Source organism: Kryptolebias marmoratus, linkage group LG4, assembly GCF_001649575.2.
Source record: "Kryptolebias marmoratus isolate JLee-2015 linkage group LG4, ASM164957v2, whole genome shotgun sequence".
NCBI classification, from domain to species: domain Eukaryota; kingdom Metazoa; phylum Chordata; class Actinopteri; order Cyprinodontiformes; family Rivulidae; genus Kryptolebias; species Kryptolebias marmoratus.
In genome coordinates, this window is record NC_051433.1 from 29,909,228 (window position 1) to 29,928,928 (window position 19,701).

A 19,701-nucleotide genomic window follows, 5' to 3' on the forward strand; every position below is an offset into this window, starting at 1 on the left:
CCCCCTCCTCCTCCTCCCCCCCTCCCCACTCGTCGCCGTGCTGGACGTCATGAGCATAGTAATCGCGCTGGGAGTCACTACACCTGAAACGTCTTACTCAGATATGGCTGCTGGATCAGAGTAAGTTTCTGATCATCTCCGTCTAAGCTCGGGCTCATTTTTTATCACATTCTGAGGATGCTGTGACTCTGCTGTACCAGATTATCAAAGACAAACCTAGATACTGCGCAGTCCAGAGGATGTTGTCTTCATCTGTTGTTCTTAACATTCTGTAACAGCCTACTTATCAATGCATTTCCCAATGAAAGAGAAAAAAACACACCTGCAACCCTGTTAAACCAGAGCAACCAAAGAAGAACAAGTAAGGTGTGACTCCTGTCTGTCCAAGTTTCTCTGTAAAAAAGAGTCATTAAGAGGCTCCTGAACTGTAGTAGAGCTGGATTGTTTGATTCAAAAATAATTATCGTATTTTCCAGACTAAAAGTCACACTTTTATCATAGTTTGGCCAGGCCTGCAACGTGTAGGCCTAAGTGCACAGATGGGGGTTACATCGAGCGGCGTTTTCCCATCACAAGCATGCGCGGCATTGTTTGCTGCGTGGGCAGCACGGAGACGCAGGGGAAACACGGCTCGATATAACACCGCCTCTCCATCAGAGCACCGACATCAAATAAATACATGCAACTTTTACTCCGAGGCATTGTTTGACTGATGCAGCAGTATATACTCCAGTCCTGGAAATACAGTAACAGTTAAATCAAATAGTATTTTTACTTGAAATATTCAGAAGCTCTTATTATTCCTGTATTTAAACATAAAAACCCTAAATATTCAGCATCTTATAAAGATATTATCAGTAAACTGTGGAGAGAAGTTCTTCTTCTGCAGAAGTTCTGTCACGTGAAAGAGGAGAGAATAAAATACTACACAGCTATTTAAAATGTAATAATGGAGACTGGAATATCGACAAATATTCTTTAATCCAGAGGTTTTTCTCTTTTTTGTACCCAGCCGTTTGCATTCTGTCCGCAGCAGCTGATGTTTTGTACCAACTGAGTCTGAAACGTTTGCCTGTAGCACCTTGAACTTAATCATACACATGTATCCTTGCATACATGCAACCCTGCATGAACCTCCTGCATGCAGAGGCACCAGCTCTCATCAGATGCTGACTGTTAGGGTGTGTGTGTGTGTGTGGAAAATACACGTCCACATTCATTAAAGCAGATACTGCTCTTAGGAAACGCAAAGAAAACCCAACCTAACCTCTTTGTATTTTTTAGACAAACATTAAATTGTTCAGATTATTTTAGGAGCCTGATTTAATTAGAACTATGTTCTTAAGTTTACTCTGTCTTGAGTCTGGACTTATTTAGAGAACATCTGAAGCTACAGCCCTGAATATTCAGACCTAACCATGTAAATGATAATAAGTGGCCCAAATCTGCTTATCTTTATTTTAAACATGTTCTTTGGTAGATAAAATCCTTAAAGTTGGGAACAGACTTGGGTACAAGGAGTCTGGGTACGAAGTGACCAAGCTGCAAAGGTGCGATGGCAGCTATGGTTTGACGTGGAGTCATGGGAAGTCTCGGTTACAATTTCTGCTACTGTTTCCAATAAATAAAATCAGATTGGTGCCATTTTAGTTTCCTGTTTTCGAAGTAAATGAGTGAGAGACTCGAACAGATTTAGAAAGCATCTGATATTAATTTGGGCCTGACATGAACACGTGTTTTAGGAAAGGGGAGAGATTCCCTCACAAATGTGTCTGCAACCACTTTAGCAGGAAGGTTATTGCCTGAAACAAGGCTTTGTTTTCATCATGTGATGGTACACATCTGTAAGAGTTAATTCTGCTTGTCGTTTAGCAGCTGGACTTGTTTCTCCACATCTGAACCTTGATGTTTAGTTGTGTCAGAGGAAATAAAAACCTGTTTGTGTCTGAGCCGTACTGGAATGCAGGAGGCCTTCATCTCATTCAGGCCCGTCTGCAGCTCTGATCTGACACCAGGGCAGATGTTAAAAAAGTTTCAATTTATATTCATTAATTGGACTCTTTAGACATTAATGTTTGCAGCACTAGTGCTTCAGAGTACCTTGGTGCCATCTAGTGACAGATTTCTTTATTTGCTTATATAAGAGTTAAGAGAAGGGAAAGAGCATGTGTTGCATTATGTATGGAAGTGTGGAAATGATGATTTGTTTCTGTATTTGTCAGCCCTGAGTCAGTTGAAGCGAGCCCTGCAGTGAACGAAAAAAACTACAACAACCAGAGCTGTGGGAGTGCACAGAATCATGGGTATCAGGGACTACCTTATGCTGTGAGTTCATACAGATTATTTTCTGATCAAAGCATGTCTTATTGAAGGAAGGATTACTTTGTTTTTAATTAGATGAATGCATTTCTGAGCATTTGAAACATTAATACCTAATCTTTTCTTTTTTTCTTACCTTTGAAATGATTTGAACTGTTTGAGATACTACAGTAAAAGTAAAACTAAAGACTGCTGGTGTATCTTTCCTGCTGTATTCACAGACTGCTTTTGTTATTAACAGCTGTACTGTTTCACATACCTGTTATTTTGCCCTCATTTTCATTTGTCTCCATTTTCCGTTTCCCTTTTTGCCTGAACACCCGTTGTTTGAAGATGCAACAGTCTTCCGTTGTGTGTTGTCAGGATCACAACTATGGCGCACCCCCTCCCCCAACCCCACCCGCCTCTCCACTTTCCCAGACCATCATTCCCCGCATGGATCTCAATGGCGTGGTACGTAGTTCCCGCTACCACGAAACCACAGAGGACAACTCTGCTGACAGCGACAGCTCCTCGGAGGAAGACGGAGCCGTGCCCAGCTGGTGCCGCTGCAGCCCGGCTCCTGACGGCCTGCACAGCAAATGTCAGTGCAGGTGAGAGACGGAAAGCCCCTCGTCTGGATCCTGCTCCGACCCAGTCCAAGAGGAACTGTCGTAGTAGGAAACACAAGTTTCCGTCATTAGTCAGACACTAAATTATCACACGACATGACAAACTGAAGGTGCACAATCAGCGTTTTTAGTTATATTCCCATCTGACCCAGTCCTGATGTCTGAATGTAGATATTTCTCCAAAACAGGATTCTTCTGTTTGAACATTTAGAAGCACAAAGCTGCATATTTTTATTCAAGGTTCTTCCACAGACTTAAAAAGTATTTAAGTTGCCTTTAGTATTTTCCAGGTCTGATTATGTGTAGAAAAAAAAAGGGTATAATGGAGAAACATTTGTGTTTGTAGACTTTAATCCCAGTGAAAAACATACTAATTTTATTATTTAGAACAAAATAATTCAAACTAGCAAAGTGGCTATCTTATTTCCATTTAAATCACCAAACACATCTTAATGAAGCTTTCAGAAGGTAGTCACTGGCTGCAAATCTGAGACTCATTAACATCTAGAGTCAAGTTCAAGATGGCCGCCACAACTAATCAACAGCCAGCACCAAAATGGCTACAGCTCAGTCAGGTTTTCAGATATTGAGCTAAAATATGGCATGGTCATCCCTAACACATGAGATGGCACATAACGTCCCTGTCAACGCTGTCCCCTCTCATCATACCATCATTTTAGTCTAAACCACTGACATGAAAGGCAGCAGGCGGTCCTTGAATTAAATGTTTATTAATGTGAAAACTGTTTGCCTTTATAGATAACCTCTGATATAAAAAGCAAGTAAAATTAGAAACTGCAGCAGCCCGGCACAGTGGCTGGTCTGCTGAGCTCGTCCCGACATCTGATCCAAGAATGTAGTCAGTATTCAGGCCATGACTCCAGATGTTAGTCCAGAGGCTGCAGCTGAAAAATAACTGTGGGACTCTTGCAGAAGGGCTTGTTGATGATCAATAAACAAGTAAAATGTGTTAACCTGCAGATGTTCTTGTTGCAGAGAGCTGGACAGGAGGAAAGGAGCAGAACACAAACACAGAAAACCTGAAAACATCTCAGGTGGGTGATGTAAAACGTCAGTATGAATGAATGTAGTGTAGATTTCCCTCGGTTTGAGAAGCCTGACTTATTGCTGTCTTTCTGTCACAAGCTGGAGAGAGCAGTGCAACGGAGAGCGGTGACGAAGAGGTGTCACCGTCCACCATCTCCTATACTGCCACCCAGCACACGCCCACCAGCATAAAACTCACCGTCAATCGGGTCAAAAGCCGAAAATCCAAAAAGAGGAAGAAGAACACGGAAAAGGCTCGTGGAACACCAAAGGTGAAGAAAGTGAAGGTACGGAAAGTGAAATAAACCAGAGATAATCTATCTTCTGTTGTAGGTTTGTCACCTTGTTTTTCCTCCTTTCAGGCTTTTCGTGAGGGCTCCCGGAAGTCCATGAGGATGAAGGTAAAATTCAAGTTCAAGTCATCCTTTAGGGATGTTTTCTTCCGTGAAGAGAAACTCCTGTCACAGCGTTTGATTTGTTGTTGGGTGTAGAACTCCACCACAGAGGCCAGCGTCCTGGATGAGAACACAGCTGAGGGCTGGGAGAGCAGGATCCGCCAGTGGACAGACCAGTATGAAGAGGCTCAGGCCAACCAGTACAGCGCTGACATCCAGACGCTGCTGCAGCTCCATCGCTCGGCCTGCTCCACCGTCTCAAAGGTCAAGAGTGGCACCACCACGCCGCCTCCCTCCACGCAGAACCACGCCCCAGTGGACAGCATGGACACCATCAGCCGCACTGAGCTGGCCTGCAACAACACGGTTCTCGGCTCACAGATGCAGGTCAGCCCCGAGCAGCATCCTCAGTCCCTGATTGGCTCCAACACAAGAGCATCGAACAGAACAAACTAAACAAACGTTTTCAGTTTAACCCTTTAAGGTCGACGCCCGCTCCAGAGCGGGCTCCAGAGCGTGCGTCGACCTTAAAGGGTTAAAATACTCCAGTGGAAAATATCCGCCGTCTCAGAGACTCCGTGTTAATTCATCTCTAAAGTCCAGTCTTCAAGCTTTACACCAGTTTTTAAATCATCTCGATAGGTCAAGGAAAACCAGAGTTATGATAAATTATTCACGACACATATATATTTTTTGAAAATCGTCGTCATATTTTCAGCGCGTTAGAGCGAGAAGCACCAAAACCGAGAGAAAACTCCCCCATCCTCCGTCCGATCTCACCCCCAACCGAGCCGAATGAAAAAACAGCCCCTCCTCTCCAATCTGACGGAGGCTCAAAGTTATCTGTCAAGCGACCAAAAATCTACAGTAAAAAGAAGAAAGAGGCGCAAAAATTAAAGTTCGGAGGCGGCAAAAAACAAAACAAAAAAAAACTGCGTGTGCGGGAGTGAGTTATAAGTTTTGTGATATATACCATGTTTGGATTTTATAGTTAGGGTGTAGTGTGGTGTGTTTAGTGTTAAATTTATTCAGTTTTATTGTGTTTGAGCCAAAAAAAACGAGGCGATTTTTGAACGTGGAGCTCCAGCTTCTGTTGGAGGTTCAGACCCACCAATGATGATAGAAGCTCAGAGGCAGCGATGGAGATAAAAATATTATTAATAATAATAAAAAGAGTCTTGAACAGACAGTGAGGACTTTGTTGATGAACTAGGTTATCCATTATTTTTTAGAGAAGGATTACTGGAAACAGAATCACATTTTGTCTGTCTCCCTTCAAGCCAAAATGATAACAAGAGACAGATTCAGATCCATATTTTGGAAGCATATTTTGAGCATGCATCAGGATATATGTTATAACATTTACCTGAATGATCCTGCATGAACAGGACATAGAAAATGACCAAAACTAAGAATGTGATGTGCCCCTCTGCCTTGTTTTGGACAGAAACTGTTTATATGAGTGGTACAAAGGATTTATGGCAATTTATTAGAGCTCCTGATTGTTTGGTCTAAAAACGCCTCAGAAATTGTCAACATTTTAATGGAGAAAGTCTATATAACTTTGTTGTTTGCTCAATTTTTTCACATGTTTATGAATATTACTGATTATATTTGCATTCTAAGTGGTAAAAACATTTCATTAAGTATGTTTGTGGTTTTTACAGTAAAAAAAGTAAGAATTTTCCACTCAGGTTTTATGTTTTTGTGTGGTTTTAGGTCTGCTGTGTTAATACAGTAGGTCAAAAGTCACAATTGGGAGGTTGTGCTGAAAAAAATGACTCCAAACATGGCAGGTTTAACCACCTTTAGGGTGAAATATGAAGGAAATTTAAAATAGTCCAAAAACGTCCAGTTTTACCCTAGACCCCAGAGGGTTAATATAAACTTATGCAGTGGTCTTTTTCACTAGTATGCCATTTTAGAGAAGTTTAAAAACAATAAACAGGCCCTCATTACATAGCTTGGACAAAGACTTTAGCCTGTTTCTCAATCCTCCATGCTGTCTGACTGATGTCACAGCTGATAAAGTAACTATTAAACCGAACATGACGTTAACGTGACCAGACATTCCTCGAGGGTAAACTTATGGCCCAGCGTCTTTCATACAAGCGTTTTAAACTCAAATCATTTCATGTTGAGAAATGAGCCTCAGCTGTTTTGGGTAAACTTTGAAAATGACATCATGCAGAGAGTATGGGGATGAGTCGGCTACCACCACGCCCAGTTTTAGCTCCGTGTCTGAGGTTTACTGAGGTGGTTTCGCTGTGGAGGCCATCTTGAAATGAATTAATTTCAAAAGTTACATCCAATGAATGCTTTGAGAGGTTTATTAAAACACGAGTTATTTTGCTAACAGACAGACAAATGAACGCACACAGGCAGAAACATTATCTCCTGCCTCTCACCGCTCGGTGGCAGCCGATCTTTCTGGGTGACCTTAGAAGACAGGCAGATGTTCCAGTCCGCAGGAATACAGTCAGAAATGTTGTATTTGCTCATATTTCCCCTGGTGTGTTCTTTAAACTGAGCGCAGCTCCAGCTGGGACGAGTGACTCGGGTCCAGATACACAGGAAGATCCTGCGAGCAGCCAAGAACCTGGAGCCAGACACTCTGATCATCGAATATCGGGGGAAAGTCATGCTGAGGCAACAGTTTGAAGTCAATGGACACTTTTTCAAAAAGTAAGGCGTCACAGTCTGACTTGCCTGCTAAATAGCTGCATTTTCTCCAATATGATCCGATTTTACACTGTGGACTCACCTGCTTCCTGCTTTTGATGCTTACTGTTCATTATGTTCCCAGACCATATCCGTTTGTGCTCTTCTACTCCAAGTTTAACGATGTAGAGATGTGTGTGGATGCCAGGACGTTTGGAAACGATGCCCGCTTCATCAGGAGGTCCTGCACACCCAACGCTGAGGTCAGACATGGAGAGATGCTGACCTGTGCCAGGTGAAGCTCTGAATAATGTTCTTCCTAATGTTCCACAAACATGTGCTCCCTGCAGGTTCGACACATGATCGCCGAGGGGATGATCCACCTGTGCATCTATGCCATCAGTCAGATTACAAAAGACTCCGAGGTCACCATTGGATTTGATTATGAGTTCAGTAACTGGTGAGTGCTGCTTGTCACCTGACATGTCTGCCTGTTCAGTCTTTCCTCCGCCACATGAAGCCTGTTCATTTCTCTCTCCAGTAATTATAAAGTGGACTGTGCCTGCCATAAGGGCAACCAGAACTGCCCTGTGCAGAAGCACAACCTGAGCCCAAGGGAGAACTTGCTGAGTCCCCCCACGCTGGCCCTCCCCTCCCCTCCTGTCGGTGCTGAGACCCGACGGAGGAAAGCTCAGAGGAAGGAGCTGGAGAGCTGTCTGCTCAGCAGCAGCAGCAGCAGCCATGAGCAGCAGCAGGGGAGCAGTGACACGGAGGTTTGATTCAGGACGTTTTCTGAGTAACAGCAAGGTGCTTTCATTAAACTCCACTAACTGCAAGTTCATTTACTGTGCTCCTTTAGGAGAAAACACAGGATGGGATTAAAGTGGAAGAAGGAGAGGAAGGAGATGTGGAAGAAAATGGGATCCTCATCTCCAGTAAAAGAGTAAGAGACTAATCTATCTGTTATAACGGGCTGTTTTACAGCCCTTTTCTCAGAGCTTTTGTGTGAAAATTCAACCAATTAAAGGGCCGAGCGTTCCTTGAAGGGAGGAATCTCCCCTTTGCCTTCTATGCCAGAGTTTAGAGCCATTTTGGTCAGATCTTGTAAATGACCTAATGTGAGTTCTTGCCAGATGTGTTCTCAGAGTGTTGGAGATGACTCTCAGCTGCAACCACACCTAATTTTAGCTCCGTATCTGTAAAAGTGACATCTGTGTGTTTGCTGAAGCCTATAAGCTGTGGTGGCCTTCTTGGATTGGGATGATTACTTTCTGGGAGTTTTATTTAAATCTATCCACCGGTCAACAAGATATTTTGTGAATAGACAGAGTTCACTCCAGTAGTTTTTTAAAGTTTTAAAAATGTCTATCATCAGTCAGTTAGTGCTTGGAGTACCAGTTGGGGAAGACTGTCAGCTACTACCACACCAAATGTTAGCTTAGTGACTGTATACCTGAGTTACAAGCCTTACTGGGATTTCTAAGGCTGCTTAGCTGTGGCGGCCATCTTGAATCAGGTTGACTCCTACAGTTAATCAGTTGTAGATGTCAACCCACTGATTGCTTTTTGAGATTTCATTAAAATCTGTCCCCCTGGTTCATGAGATATTTTACTGACAAACAGTATCACCTTTTCATCTGCTGTAGACTCTGAGCAGCCTGGACAGGAGGAGGAGAGCCGGAGGAGCTGAAGTAAAGGATGAAGGTGTGGAAGCCGAGGATGCTGCAGGAAACCCCACAGAGACCCCCTCCCTAACTGGGGTGGGGGTCAGCACGCGGCGGACCTCCTACGTTACGGTCAGACCCAGTCAGTGTTTCTGTGCATCAGGACGTCTCAGTGCTGCTTTCTGTTTGTTCATCTCTCTGTACGTCGTTTCCCAGGAGGCTCCGCCTGTTGAAGAGAAGTTCCCACCAACCACCCTGCCTGCCTTGGCTGCTCCTCCCAAACCCGTGAGACCCACAAAGCCCCGGTCCAAAAGTCGGATATCTCGCTACCGCTCCAGCTCGTCCCAGCGTGCCCGGCGGCAGCGCCAGGCTCTGGCCCAGCAGGCGGCGGCAGCCGCTGCTGCAGCGATGGCAGCAGCCCAGGCAGCAGCTGATCAGGGGGCTGCTCAGACTGACGAGGGATCTCAGGGCCCATATGGTTCTGAGCATGGAGACTGCAACATGGGAGGGGGGGGGCATCTCCTGGATGGAGACAGTCAGGGCCCCAACAGCATGCACAGAGGCAGCGTGCGCTTCCCCAAGACCAAGAAGGTTCAGACTGTAGCAGTCACGTGCATTTACAACCAGCCTGGCTTTCATATGTGGTTACTGATGGAGTGGTGTTTGTGTGTTTTCAGTACCTGGTGACAGAGTGGCTGAATGATAAAATCCCTGGGGGGGAGAAGCTCCCCCAGGAGGTCCCTGTAGAGCGCCCACTACGAATAACTACTGACCCCACAGTGCTGGCCACCACCCTCAACATGCTTCCAGGCCTGTCCCACACCTCGCTCATCTGTACAGCACCCAGACACTACGTTCGCTTCGGCTCGCCCTTTAACCCCGAGAGACACAGGCCCCGCCCACTCCAAATGGACGGCACCTATGGCTGCTACAAAAAGGTGACAGAACCACTTTTCTCAACGAATTCATACTTGTAATCAAACATTAAAGATTTGACATTTTATTTAATTTTTAGGTTTTTATTGGAAACAAGGAAAATGCACAGCAGGTCTTTTAGCCAGCTGCTCACTTTCAGACCCTGGTTGGGTTTTTTTAAAAGCCTAACATTCCTTGAAGGAACGCATATCACCCACTTCCATTCATGCCAAATGATGGAGTTACAGCTGTTTGGGACAAGCCTTGTAAATGTGAGCTCACACACTAGTGTGAGATTGTGTTATGAATGATTTCATCTGCTACCGTTTTAGCTCAGTATCTGTAAAACTGACCACGTTATAGACATATTTGTTTCTTAAGGTCAGCTGACTCTGGTGGTCATCTTGCATTCACAGACCAGGCTCTCTTGGCAGTCTGAAAAAGTCAAGTTTTATGAAGGTATTTTCCAGGTTGCTGAGGATAAAAGTCTGTGTTTCCAGACTTTATTACATTATATTTAAAAACCAAATAAAGTTGCTCAAGCGAGCTGAGATTTTTTTCAAAAAATATTTGAAACAAAGTCACCATGAAGTCCACTTTTGGGTCATATGCCACAAAGATTTCCAACACGTAGAAGCTGGAAGGGTGGCGTGGGTCATTCTTTGCTGTGAGATGCCCTAAATGTCCGTTTTGTGACGTAATCAGTCAAAAAGCTACAAGGTTTTTAGCTGGAAGTAATTTACAGGCTCATGTTTGACAGTGGTAGGAAAAAACATACGTACTGTAAAACCACGGACAATTCACTAATTCTACCTAAGTATACAGATGATAAAACAGAACCACTGTCCTAACACAGTAAATGCTTCGTTAACAAAAATATGTTAAAAAATTAACATATTAGTTTGAAAAATTGAGTTAGGAAAAGTCTGGAACTTCAACCTACCAAATATCGCAGTAACTATATGATGCATCTTTTTCAAAAAGCATTTGTAGGAAGAAAAAGGTTTGTTTTTTAAGTATAGAAACCTTCGAGACCCGGTTTCTTGGTTAAATATTTCTGGAGCATGCTTTGTCCTTTTTGCTGACTGGTGGATGTTTCTGTTCGTGCAGAGATGGATCAAACAGGTGGAGGACGAGAGCTGCTCGGCCAGTGTGGAGGACGGCACCGAGTCCACCTCGTCCCAACAAAGCACCAGCAGCAGGTCCACCCCCAACCCTCTCTGCAGTGGTACGTCAGCCCTCAGCCCCTGGGATAACGCTGCAGAGCTGCTTGTCACGTTGATGTTTATCCACATTGTCTCTTTGTGCAATCAGAGGTGAACGCTCCGTTTAAAAAGCGGCACCACAAGTATCTGACTGAGACCACCCCAGCGCCTTCGGACCACCTGCTTCGGCCGCTGTCGCCAATCACGCCGCCGCTCCCCGAGGACTCCCTTCACCCGCTGCTTCACACGCCTCGTGGCCTCCTGCTGCCCAACGGCCTGGCCTACTCGCCGATGACCTCGCTGCCCCCGAGCCGCTGCAACACGCCGCTGCAGTTTGAAGTAAGGACACGGCTGTTCAGGTGTTCTGTGTGTACACTTTATCTATATAACACCTTTAACAGGATAAAAACCACAAGATGTAAAACAAATATACACAAAACAGATTTGACAAAACAAACAGGCATAAAAATTATGGCATACAAACATAAAATCCAACATATAAATCTAGTTAAGGGTGACAACTTGTGGTAAAAAAGCAGCATCAATAGTATCTTTGCAAACCAGTCTTTTATTGTCTGCTAGTTTGAAATGCTCCCATACTCTGGAGCCCTTTGGTCTGTGAAAACCTACAGCTGTGGTCTCAGCTGACAGACGCAGTGCATACCAGCGGCATGGAGAAAAACTGTTGTTACTCCAGTTGAAACATTTCAGAAGTTAAAGTCATAAAAATGTGTTGACATTAACAAATGATCCTGATTGATGATGACGACTGTTAGCCGTAGCTAAGGCTGGTGCTAGTGGTCTTCAGCTGATCTGCAACTGAAAGTCGGTCAGTGTTTAAAAATAAAGGTGTTAATAGATGTGTAGATGTTAGATTTGCTCAGACAGTATCCTCTGTTTGTGTCTGTAGAACATCTCGTCCCCTGAGGCGTCTCCTGTGCACCGACAGGAGCCCGTCTCTCCAGAGGTATGATCTTTAAACCTTCCTCAGATGTTCCTGCCGACATGCTTCTTAAAGCCGGTTTGTCAGCGTTGGCTCCTCTCCTCTCCCCAGGCTGATTTTGATCCCTCGAGGCCTCAGTTCCTGGACCTGTCCCTCCCCTCCAGCATGGAGAGTCCTGTGGCCGTCACCTCAGATGACTTTTCTCTTCCCGGGGTGGTTTCAGGCCAGGACTCCCAGGGCCAGTCCTCTGTGGGGGGGTCAGGTCCAGCCTCGGACTCGCAGAACAGGGAGCAGGCCTTCAGGACAGAGTTCAACCTCATATACACCTGCTCCCCCCTCAACGCAAACCTCGGGAATCCAGTGGGCACCGACCGGCACCCCCCACAGGTGGACGGGGGGTTCTCTCCTGCGGACTCCGTACTCTGCTCCAACCAGGGGCTGGTTGGAGATCTGGGCTCTGCGTCACCTTTTGCAGAGCCTCATTATGGAGCTGGCTACACAGACTGCAGCACACCCCCCCACACCAGCAACCCTCCACAGAAAAAGAAGGCAAGTTCTTCATCTCTTCAGGATTTTGTATGAAAATTTGAAGGTTTAATTGTTTTGTTGTTTTCTGAAGCACAAATGAGAGATATTAGGAAAGTGCAAATCCAAACCCTCCCCGTGTGTGTGTGTCGAACCCTGCTGCAGTTTACTTACTTTACAGTTAGTTCTATGTATCTAAAGTGACTTGTTTGTGCAGCTTTGACCCTCCTCCCCCCTCAGTGCTCCTTGACACTCTTTGCCAAGTTTCTCTCCCACTTTTCTTCCAAGGCAGAGGGCCAACCAGCAAACCGTTAGTCTGCTGACAGGAAAGGCTCAATACGAGGCTATAGCTGTAAGAAGTGCAAACCACACAGTACAAAATATGGTGAATATACTCCCTACAAATATATCTCTAGAAGTGTGCATGTCAGTATTGTTCCTTTGCATCTGCATTCAACACCCACCCCATGCTCTGACAGCTTTGTGCCCCCCCGCCCCGCCCCTCTTTCTCCAAGCATACATTGAGTTCTGACCCACTTGTTTCCAGGGGACTCATTTCAGTCCAACTCATTTCAGTGTGCAGAGGTCCATCCATTGCCTTGAAGCCAGCAGCACTGTCAGCCATGGCTCATTCACACCCCTGTGTCCAAAAGACAACCAAGGCCTACCATTCCTTTCAGGAATGCATGTCGCCCGCCACCTGACATGCCACAGTTTTAAACACGTAGTTCTGATCAGACCCTGAAAATGTTCTGTGGGATCTGTTAGCGCTCGGAGCATGTGTTGTGAATGACTCTCAGCTACTACCACCCAATGTTTGAACTCGATAGCTGTCAGATTGACGGAGGTATAGCCATCGTTGTGTTCTGTGCGGTTAATTAGCTGTGGTGGCCATTTTAATTAGATTGGCTCCAGAACTTCATCAATTGTAGATGTACATCCAGTGAATACTTTCTGAGCATTTGATTCAAATCTGTCAGGAGACATTTTGCTAACAGACAAACAAACACACGAGCAAAAACATTATTGCCCACCAGCTTTTGAGCTTTCAGTGGCGAGCAACACAAAGGCTTATTTTACTGACAGACTCTTAAAAGTGACCCAGTTTCTTGACAAATGTCAGGACTTTATCTGTCAGTACCTACAGGAGCTTTAACCAAATAAAAACTAATGTTAGAATCAAATGTGACTTTAATTAAAACACCTAACCCTGACTTCTGAAATTGGAGGCTTTATTTTTGTTTGTACAACAAATGAGTGGTCGTTCTTACCTCCACCAAGGAGGTTATAGTGTTGGCTTGTCTGTTCCCGAGATTACTTCAAAATACAGGAACAGATTTGGATGTCATTTTCAGGAAATGTTGGGGTTGTCACAGAGAAAAAGGAACGGGGATTAAAGGTTGGTGGCTGTCCGGATCTGGATCCTACAACTTGGTGGAGGTTCTGATTTACTCCCCATAAGTCTGAAATCTGACGCTCAGAGAGAAAAACAGGATCATTTCAGTCGAACTGTAGCTTTCACAGTCAGAGAGACAGTTTTTATTTTCCTGATCAACCATGGACCTAAATCTGACTGATCACAGAAAAAACATCTGCAACTCGATGGATTCTGCCTCTGTCACAACAAAACACCAAACTGGTTGTAGTATCTGTGATGGGAACATGACAAGTTACTTAAAACATAAAAATGATTCAGTTTAATTCTACACTACCGAACAGTTTATTGGTTCAGCTTCACTCACACACACACACACACAGGTGAAAGCATTAACTAAACAGATTCAGTTTTTCAGAAGTCCTGTTACTATCAGACTGTTAACATTATTTACTAATGAATCTATAAGAAGGTGACAGTTTCAGCTCACTCATTTCCTGCTGCTTTGCACTCTCGGCATGCTAACATGAATTGTTGAGGTCATACAGTGGGTTCCAAAAGTATTCACCCCCCTGGTAATGTTTTTGTTCAGAAACCTGACTGGATTTTAATTTGATTATAAAGAATAATACAAAAGTTTTTTTAAAATACTGATTAATGAAGTTAAATGGGGGAAAATAGTTTTTAAAAATATAAAACTGAAGTGTCTTAGGCATTTGCTGTGAACTCTTTAAGCTCCAGCTGTGAGGAATGGAAGTGTTAAATGGTCTCAGTGTATCCAACACCGAACACTGAGCAGGAGACATTATGAAGCCCAAGGAATGCTCCACACAGGTCAGAGACAAAGCTTGTGGAGAAGTACAGACCAGGAAGCTCCATTAAAACCTTTAATAGGAAATGGAAGGATGATGTCACCACAGCAAAGCTGCTGAGAGACGGTCGTTCAAACTCAGAGCAGGCAAGGAGGGGAACCCAAAGATGACTCTGATGGAGCTGGGCAGGAGGATCTGTCCCTAGGACAGACAGAGGGGGTGACTACTTCTGCATTCCACTGTGTTCCACCTCGCTCGGTTTAATGTCCGGACTCACACAGCTGGCAGAATGAAGCCATGATGAGCAGGACGGGCTTTTGGCCCAAACAGGTCTAAGGACTCTCGGAGCATCATAAGGGCTGTTAGTCCGACTGTGGAGACACCGCAGACCGTCACTTTACATCACACAGAACGTTTCCCGCCATCACCGGTGGAGGACACTGTAGTTTCAGGGGTTTTAGGAGCCAATACTCAAACAGCAGATCAGTCTACTGATGCACATGTTCAAAGAACACGTCACAGCAGACATTTAAAAAGCTTTTACTAGAGCAAAGCTAACGTAGATTGAACTAAACTGGTGCTGGAGGAGCATTGAGGCTTTTAATTTAATTTAAAAAGGGACAATACAAGCAGCCCCTGCAGGTTGATCACAACAGCTAACAATCAGAAACATTATCATGGAGGAAACATGAGCACAGCAGCCACCGCTCACATGTTTGTACAGAGGCTCTGTCAGTTCGCTGTGTTTTAGGTCTTTATAAGAGGAAACTGACTTGTCTTGATGTTACAGCTGCAGAGGGTAAAAACAGAATAAGGACTACAAACTGTTTCAGTGCCAGCAGTGTGACAACAGACAGAAAAGACCTGAGATGGTCTGAAAACTGCCTTCTGTTACTGTGACCCGTGATTAAACCTGCTGAAACTAGGCTGAGAAAGGATCTTTCTGAGCTCTACCATGAGTACATAAACGTATAAACTGCACCATCATCATGTTTATCATGGGACACAGATGTCTGTGTTAATCATAAACTCAGTATCATACAGACACTAATTGCTTTGCTTGGTTCTGATCTCCAAATTCTTTCATTGTCTAAGCTGCTGATTCTGCTTTATAAACTATAAAATGATATATTTTATAATGTAATCGAGGTGAGGGAGAAACAGCATTTGATTCTTCAGGATGATATAAAGAATTAACAGTAAAGATCATATGAATCCTTTAATATTATTTTTCTGGATAAATAAAGGTTTAGCATGGTTTGAAGTAATGTCCATCACCTGCTGCCTTTCATGCCAGAGTTCAAGACTAAAATCATCTTGTGTTGAGTTGTTAATGACTCTCAGCTGCTATTTTAGGTCTATTTCTGTAAAACTGGCTGATTTCCAAAGTTCAGTGGGTCATGGCAGCCATTTATAATCAGGTGCACTCCAAAATTCAGTCAGTTATAAATGAGCATTCAATAACTTTCTGCATGTTTACTAAAATTCATCCCGTGACTCGTGAGATATTTTGCTAACAGACATAGTGAAAAGCCCAGCCGTCAGCAGCTGATAATTAAAAAGTGGACTGTGTCCAAACATCAGCAGGTTACTGAGCCTTGGGTCTATAAATAATGTCCTCCAGATTATTAAACAGAGGGATTTGTCCAAATAAAACCCACATAAGTGATGTACAATCAATCTTCCTGATCAAACTGAGAAGAGCTCTTTTAATAGGAAACTCATTTTTAATGCAGCAGTGTTCATTATAGTGTTTGGAGAAACAAAAGCCTTTTTATTTCCTGTTAGATGTGTTAAATACCTAAAGTAATAAACAGCAGCAGTGCAAACGATCTGTGTTGACAGTCATCAAGTCCTTCAGCAAACATGGGACAGCATCTCCTGCTGCTGTCGACGGTAACCACGGCTGCTGTTACTGTCAGTCTTTGCTGAGAGGCGTTACAGTCGGAGAACGTGTTAAAAGAATCTGTGGTCACATTCAGTCCATCAAACAACCTGCAGCAGTTCCTCCCCTCTTAAGTCTCAAGGTAAAGGTAGAATTCAGATGAGAGCGTCCATGTTGGTGTCTGATCATGTGGTAATCATTCCACTTGCCTGCTTTCTCCATGTCCCTCCCTCCTCGTCCTGTTTTTGAAGCTGGGATCAGTCTTCTCATTGTTAACAGTGCTGGTGTGTGTATGCTGAACCCTGTTGGTGTGTGTGTGTGTTTGTGTTGATGTTTGAGCATCTTGATGTGGTGCGTCTCCTGTTGTCGCCTGCACTCTCCTCAGAGCTTCATTGTTGTACAATTCTAACAGTCTCAGTCGTGTGTATCCACTGTCTCACTGGGCTGCGACTGCAGGAGACGAAGGAGCATCCAGAATGTTTGGAAATGTTCGTGAGGGTTCTCCGTTTCCTCGTTGTTGGAGGATTTTTGAACAGATTCAAAATAATTGTCACCTGGAACTCATCTCAGTTTAGTTTCTGTGAGCCAAAGCGCGACGAATGCGAGACAACTTTGTGAGGGGTTGATTACAAACAGTCCCCACGTGCAGCCTTCAGCAGGTCTCCTGGTCCTCATCCTGCAGCCAGGGTTCTTACACAGGCTCACAAAGCATGAAAACGTATGGAATCTGATTCTAGCACTTTACAAGTTTAGGAAAAAGAACAATATTTTGCAGACTTTACTGCCTGTTGCATTTTCTAAAGCTAAAAATTTCTAAAAGTTGCTGAAATGTGGCTATTTTTCACCTGCACTATATATTGTTTAAAAGCTGAACATTTTCACCACATTGTCCACGAATCGTTCTTTGTTGGATTTTACTCCCTGTTTGTATCAGTTCTAATCTCACCGATGAAAATGCAACAACAGGCTCATGCAGAGAGACCTGAAGAAATACATTTACCGTATCTTCTGGACTATAAGACGCACTTAAAAGCCTTCAGTTTTCTCTAAATATGACAGTGTGCCTTATAATCCGGAGCGCCTTATATATGTAAGAAGTCGTGATGTTTTAGTACAACTTTGGTAAACTACAAAGCCGCACGGCTCGCAGCATTAAGGCTCAGTTTTAATCGCACAGGGCTCCGTGTACGGCAAGCAGTGGAGGCGTTAATACTTGACACTTACGTCGGTGCAGTAACCTTCCATGAGTTCTGACCCGTTTGATTATCTCTGTGATCTCTCACAGAGGGATCATAGAAATGCTGATAGAGGCGAACCAGCTCCGCTAGAGCACAGAAATCATCCATTTTAAACGGAGCGCAAAGTTACAAAACTTGGGAGGTGCACAACGATGCACCTTATAGTCCGGTGTGCTTTCTATATGACAACAGTTCAAAAACTGCACCATGTCCACCGTACATGATTATTATAACTTTGCAGATGTTTTGGTGTCAAAATGACCCAAACTTTGAAAATTTTCCGAAGGAATTTCAACAGAGAAATGTGTAAGAGCCCTGAGCAGTTTCTGATCTGGTGACAGTGATTGGGGATGGTCCAGACTTCCCAAATGTCACACACACCCATCGCACCACCGTTCAGCAGCAGCTGCAGTCGTCCAGAGTTCGCAGCTTTGTAGCGAGGATGTCGTGCAATCATTTGCCGGGAGTTTGTGCAACATTCCCAAACGTGTCACTTCAGTGTGATTCCAAGTGGAAATTTGCAAATTTTCTCCCAGTTTTGTGTCTCCAGCTGGTGTCCAACAGTCCAGTGAGATACTGGCTCCTGCTGTTATTGTAACACAGACAGTATGTTAAAATCCATGAACAACAGATGGAAGTTGGATCTCAGAGGTAATTCTAAAGATAACTGCTCACATTTTGATAATAAATTGTTGTTTCTTTCAGGTGAAACATTGTTGGTTTGGTGCATGTGGCCTGCCGTCACTCAGAGCTGTAGTTTGAGTGAATGATGTGAGTAAATCAGCAGCCTGAATGGATGAGTGTTTACCTGTTTGCTCCTCAGGTGTCTCTGCTGGAGTACCGTAAGAGGAAGCAGGGTGGCGGTCGAGACTCGGAGCTAACAGGCGGGAGCAGCCACGCTCGGCCGGGCTCCTTCTACAGCAAGGACTCCCATCATTCCCAGAGTCCAGCCTCCCCACAGCACTCCTTCTCCTCCTCCTCCTCCTCCTCCTCCTCCGCTCACACAGCCCCCGTCCCACACGTAGAGGAGGTCAGTCCTCCGGACCAACACGGGCTGACTGGGAAGCCCAAACACCAGGAGAGCAACAACCAGTGGTAAGACCCTGCTCCGCTGTCAGCACCTCACACTTTGAGTTTTTAACGATGACAGAAAACACTCAGGTCCATGCTTTTCTCAAGGATGGTGCCCACCACCGTGGAGCGTCTGAGAGAAGGCCAGGGGGGTCTGGAACGGGTTCTGAGGAGCATTAAGATGGAGCGGGTCTACAAGAGGAGCGACGGCTCCACGGAGAGAGAATCAGGTAATTCCTGGGAGGATGAGTGTGGAGCCTTGACCCCGTCAGTACTACAGCTGGTCCTGGTGTGTTTTCAGATGCAGATGGATATAAGATGCCAGCAGGGTCCGTGGTTTCCTCCACAAAGAGCCCACTCAGATACAGCCCCCCCATCTATCAACACCAGGTAACCTGAGCTGAACATTTCCTCTCAGTACTTTTATTTCAAATTGTTTTAAAGAGTTATTTTTTTTTAAATAATAAAATAACCCAAGCAGTGCAGGAGTTTTCATTTGTCACAGCAGGAACTGACAAGTTCAGCAGTAATGAGTTTAAAGGAAAGTTTTTGACTTTGGAATATTTGTTGTAAATGTTCCGAGCTCTGTGACAGAGAGGTAACCTGAGGAGCTTCTTCGTTCGTTTGGATCTGATGTGTTAGGAGTTAGGAGCTAGAGCCAGGATCCCACCGGGCTGCAACTGTTTCAAGACATGACACATTTTCACTTTAAGTCTCACTGACTTAGTGCTCAGGACATACACTCCTGATCAAAATCTTAAGACAGGTCAAAAAATTGCAAGAATTTGCATTTTTGCACTATTGGATCTTAAGAAGGTTCTAAGTAGAGCTTCACAATGTTAAAGGAAGAAATCAGTGCAAGAGACAAGAACTTTTGAGCAGGGAATTTTCTGCAAGCTGCATTTACACTCAAACATGATTTTTTTCAGCTGATCAAAAGTTTAAGACCATAGTCTTTAAAAGCCAAAAGCTGTGCAAAAATCTGGATTCCATGTCATTTTCTGTCAAGTCTTTACACTGTCAAGACCTCCTGAT

The 19,701-nt window shown here is 44.3% G+C and overlaps 1 protein-coding gene across 4 annotated transcripts in view; it reads left to right on the plus strand.

The window, feature by feature from the left end:
* Nucleotides 1-6: 6 nt before the first annotated feature.
* setd5 (SET domain containing 5) overlaps nucleotides 7-19,701 on the plus strand; it is a 23,157-nt gene continuing 3,462 nt past the window's right edge. The window contains exons 1-23 of one of the 4 annotated variants that reach the window (XM_017437127.2): nucleotides 7-120; nucleotides 2,223-2,325; nucleotides 2,653-2,912; nucleotides 3,927-3,985; nucleotides 4,077-4,264; nucleotides 4,340-4,378; nucleotides 4,469-4,759; nucleotides 6,909-7,057; nucleotides 7,179-7,296; nucleotides 7,384-7,493; nucleotides 7,575-7,806; nucleotides 7,893-7,976; nucleotides 8,680-8,829; nucleotides 8,914-9,288; nucleotides 9,375-9,635; nucleotides 10,723-10,840; nucleotides 10,927-11,156; nucleotides 11,728-11,784; nucleotides 11,872-12,309; nucleotides 12,578-12,670; nucleotides 18,419-18,690; nucleotides 18,775-18,896; nucleotides 18,968-19,056. In XM_017437127.2, coding sequence (XP_017292616.1) covers nucleotides 50-120; nucleotides 2,223-2,325; nucleotides 2,653-2,912; nucleotides 3,927-3,985; nucleotides 4,077-4,264; nucleotides 4,340-4,378; nucleotides 4,469-4,759; nucleotides 6,909-7,057; nucleotides 7,179-7,296; nucleotides 7,384-7,493; nucleotides 7,575-7,806; nucleotides 7,893-7,976; nucleotides 8,680-8,829; nucleotides 8,914-9,288; nucleotides 9,375-9,635; nucleotides 10,723-10,840; nucleotides 10,927-11,156; nucleotides 11,728-11,784; nucleotides 11,872-12,309; nucleotides 12,578-12,670; nucleotides 18,419-18,690; nucleotides 18,775-18,896; nucleotides 18,968-19,056 — 3,909 coding nt within the window. In that variant the 5' untranslated portion in view covers nucleotides 7-49. The remainder of the gene's footprint in view (nucleotides 121-2,222; nucleotides 2,326-2,652; nucleotides 2,913-3,926; nucleotides 3,986-4,076; nucleotides 4,265-4,339; nucleotides 4,379-4,468; nucleotides 4,760-6,908; nucleotides 7,058-7,178; nucleotides 7,297-7,383; nucleotides 7,494-7,574; nucleotides 7,807-7,892; nucleotides 7,977-8,679; nucleotides 8,830-8,913; nucleotides 9,289-9,374; nucleotides 9,636-10,722; nucleotides 10,841-10,926; nucleotides 11,157-11,727; nucleotides 11,785-11,871; nucleotides 12,310-12,577; nucleotides 12,671-18,418; nucleotides 18,691-18,774; nucleotides 18,897-18,967; nucleotides 19,057-19,701) is intronic. The other 3 variants (XM_017437128.2, XM_017437130.2, XM_025010817.2) reach the window with 3 other exon arrangements.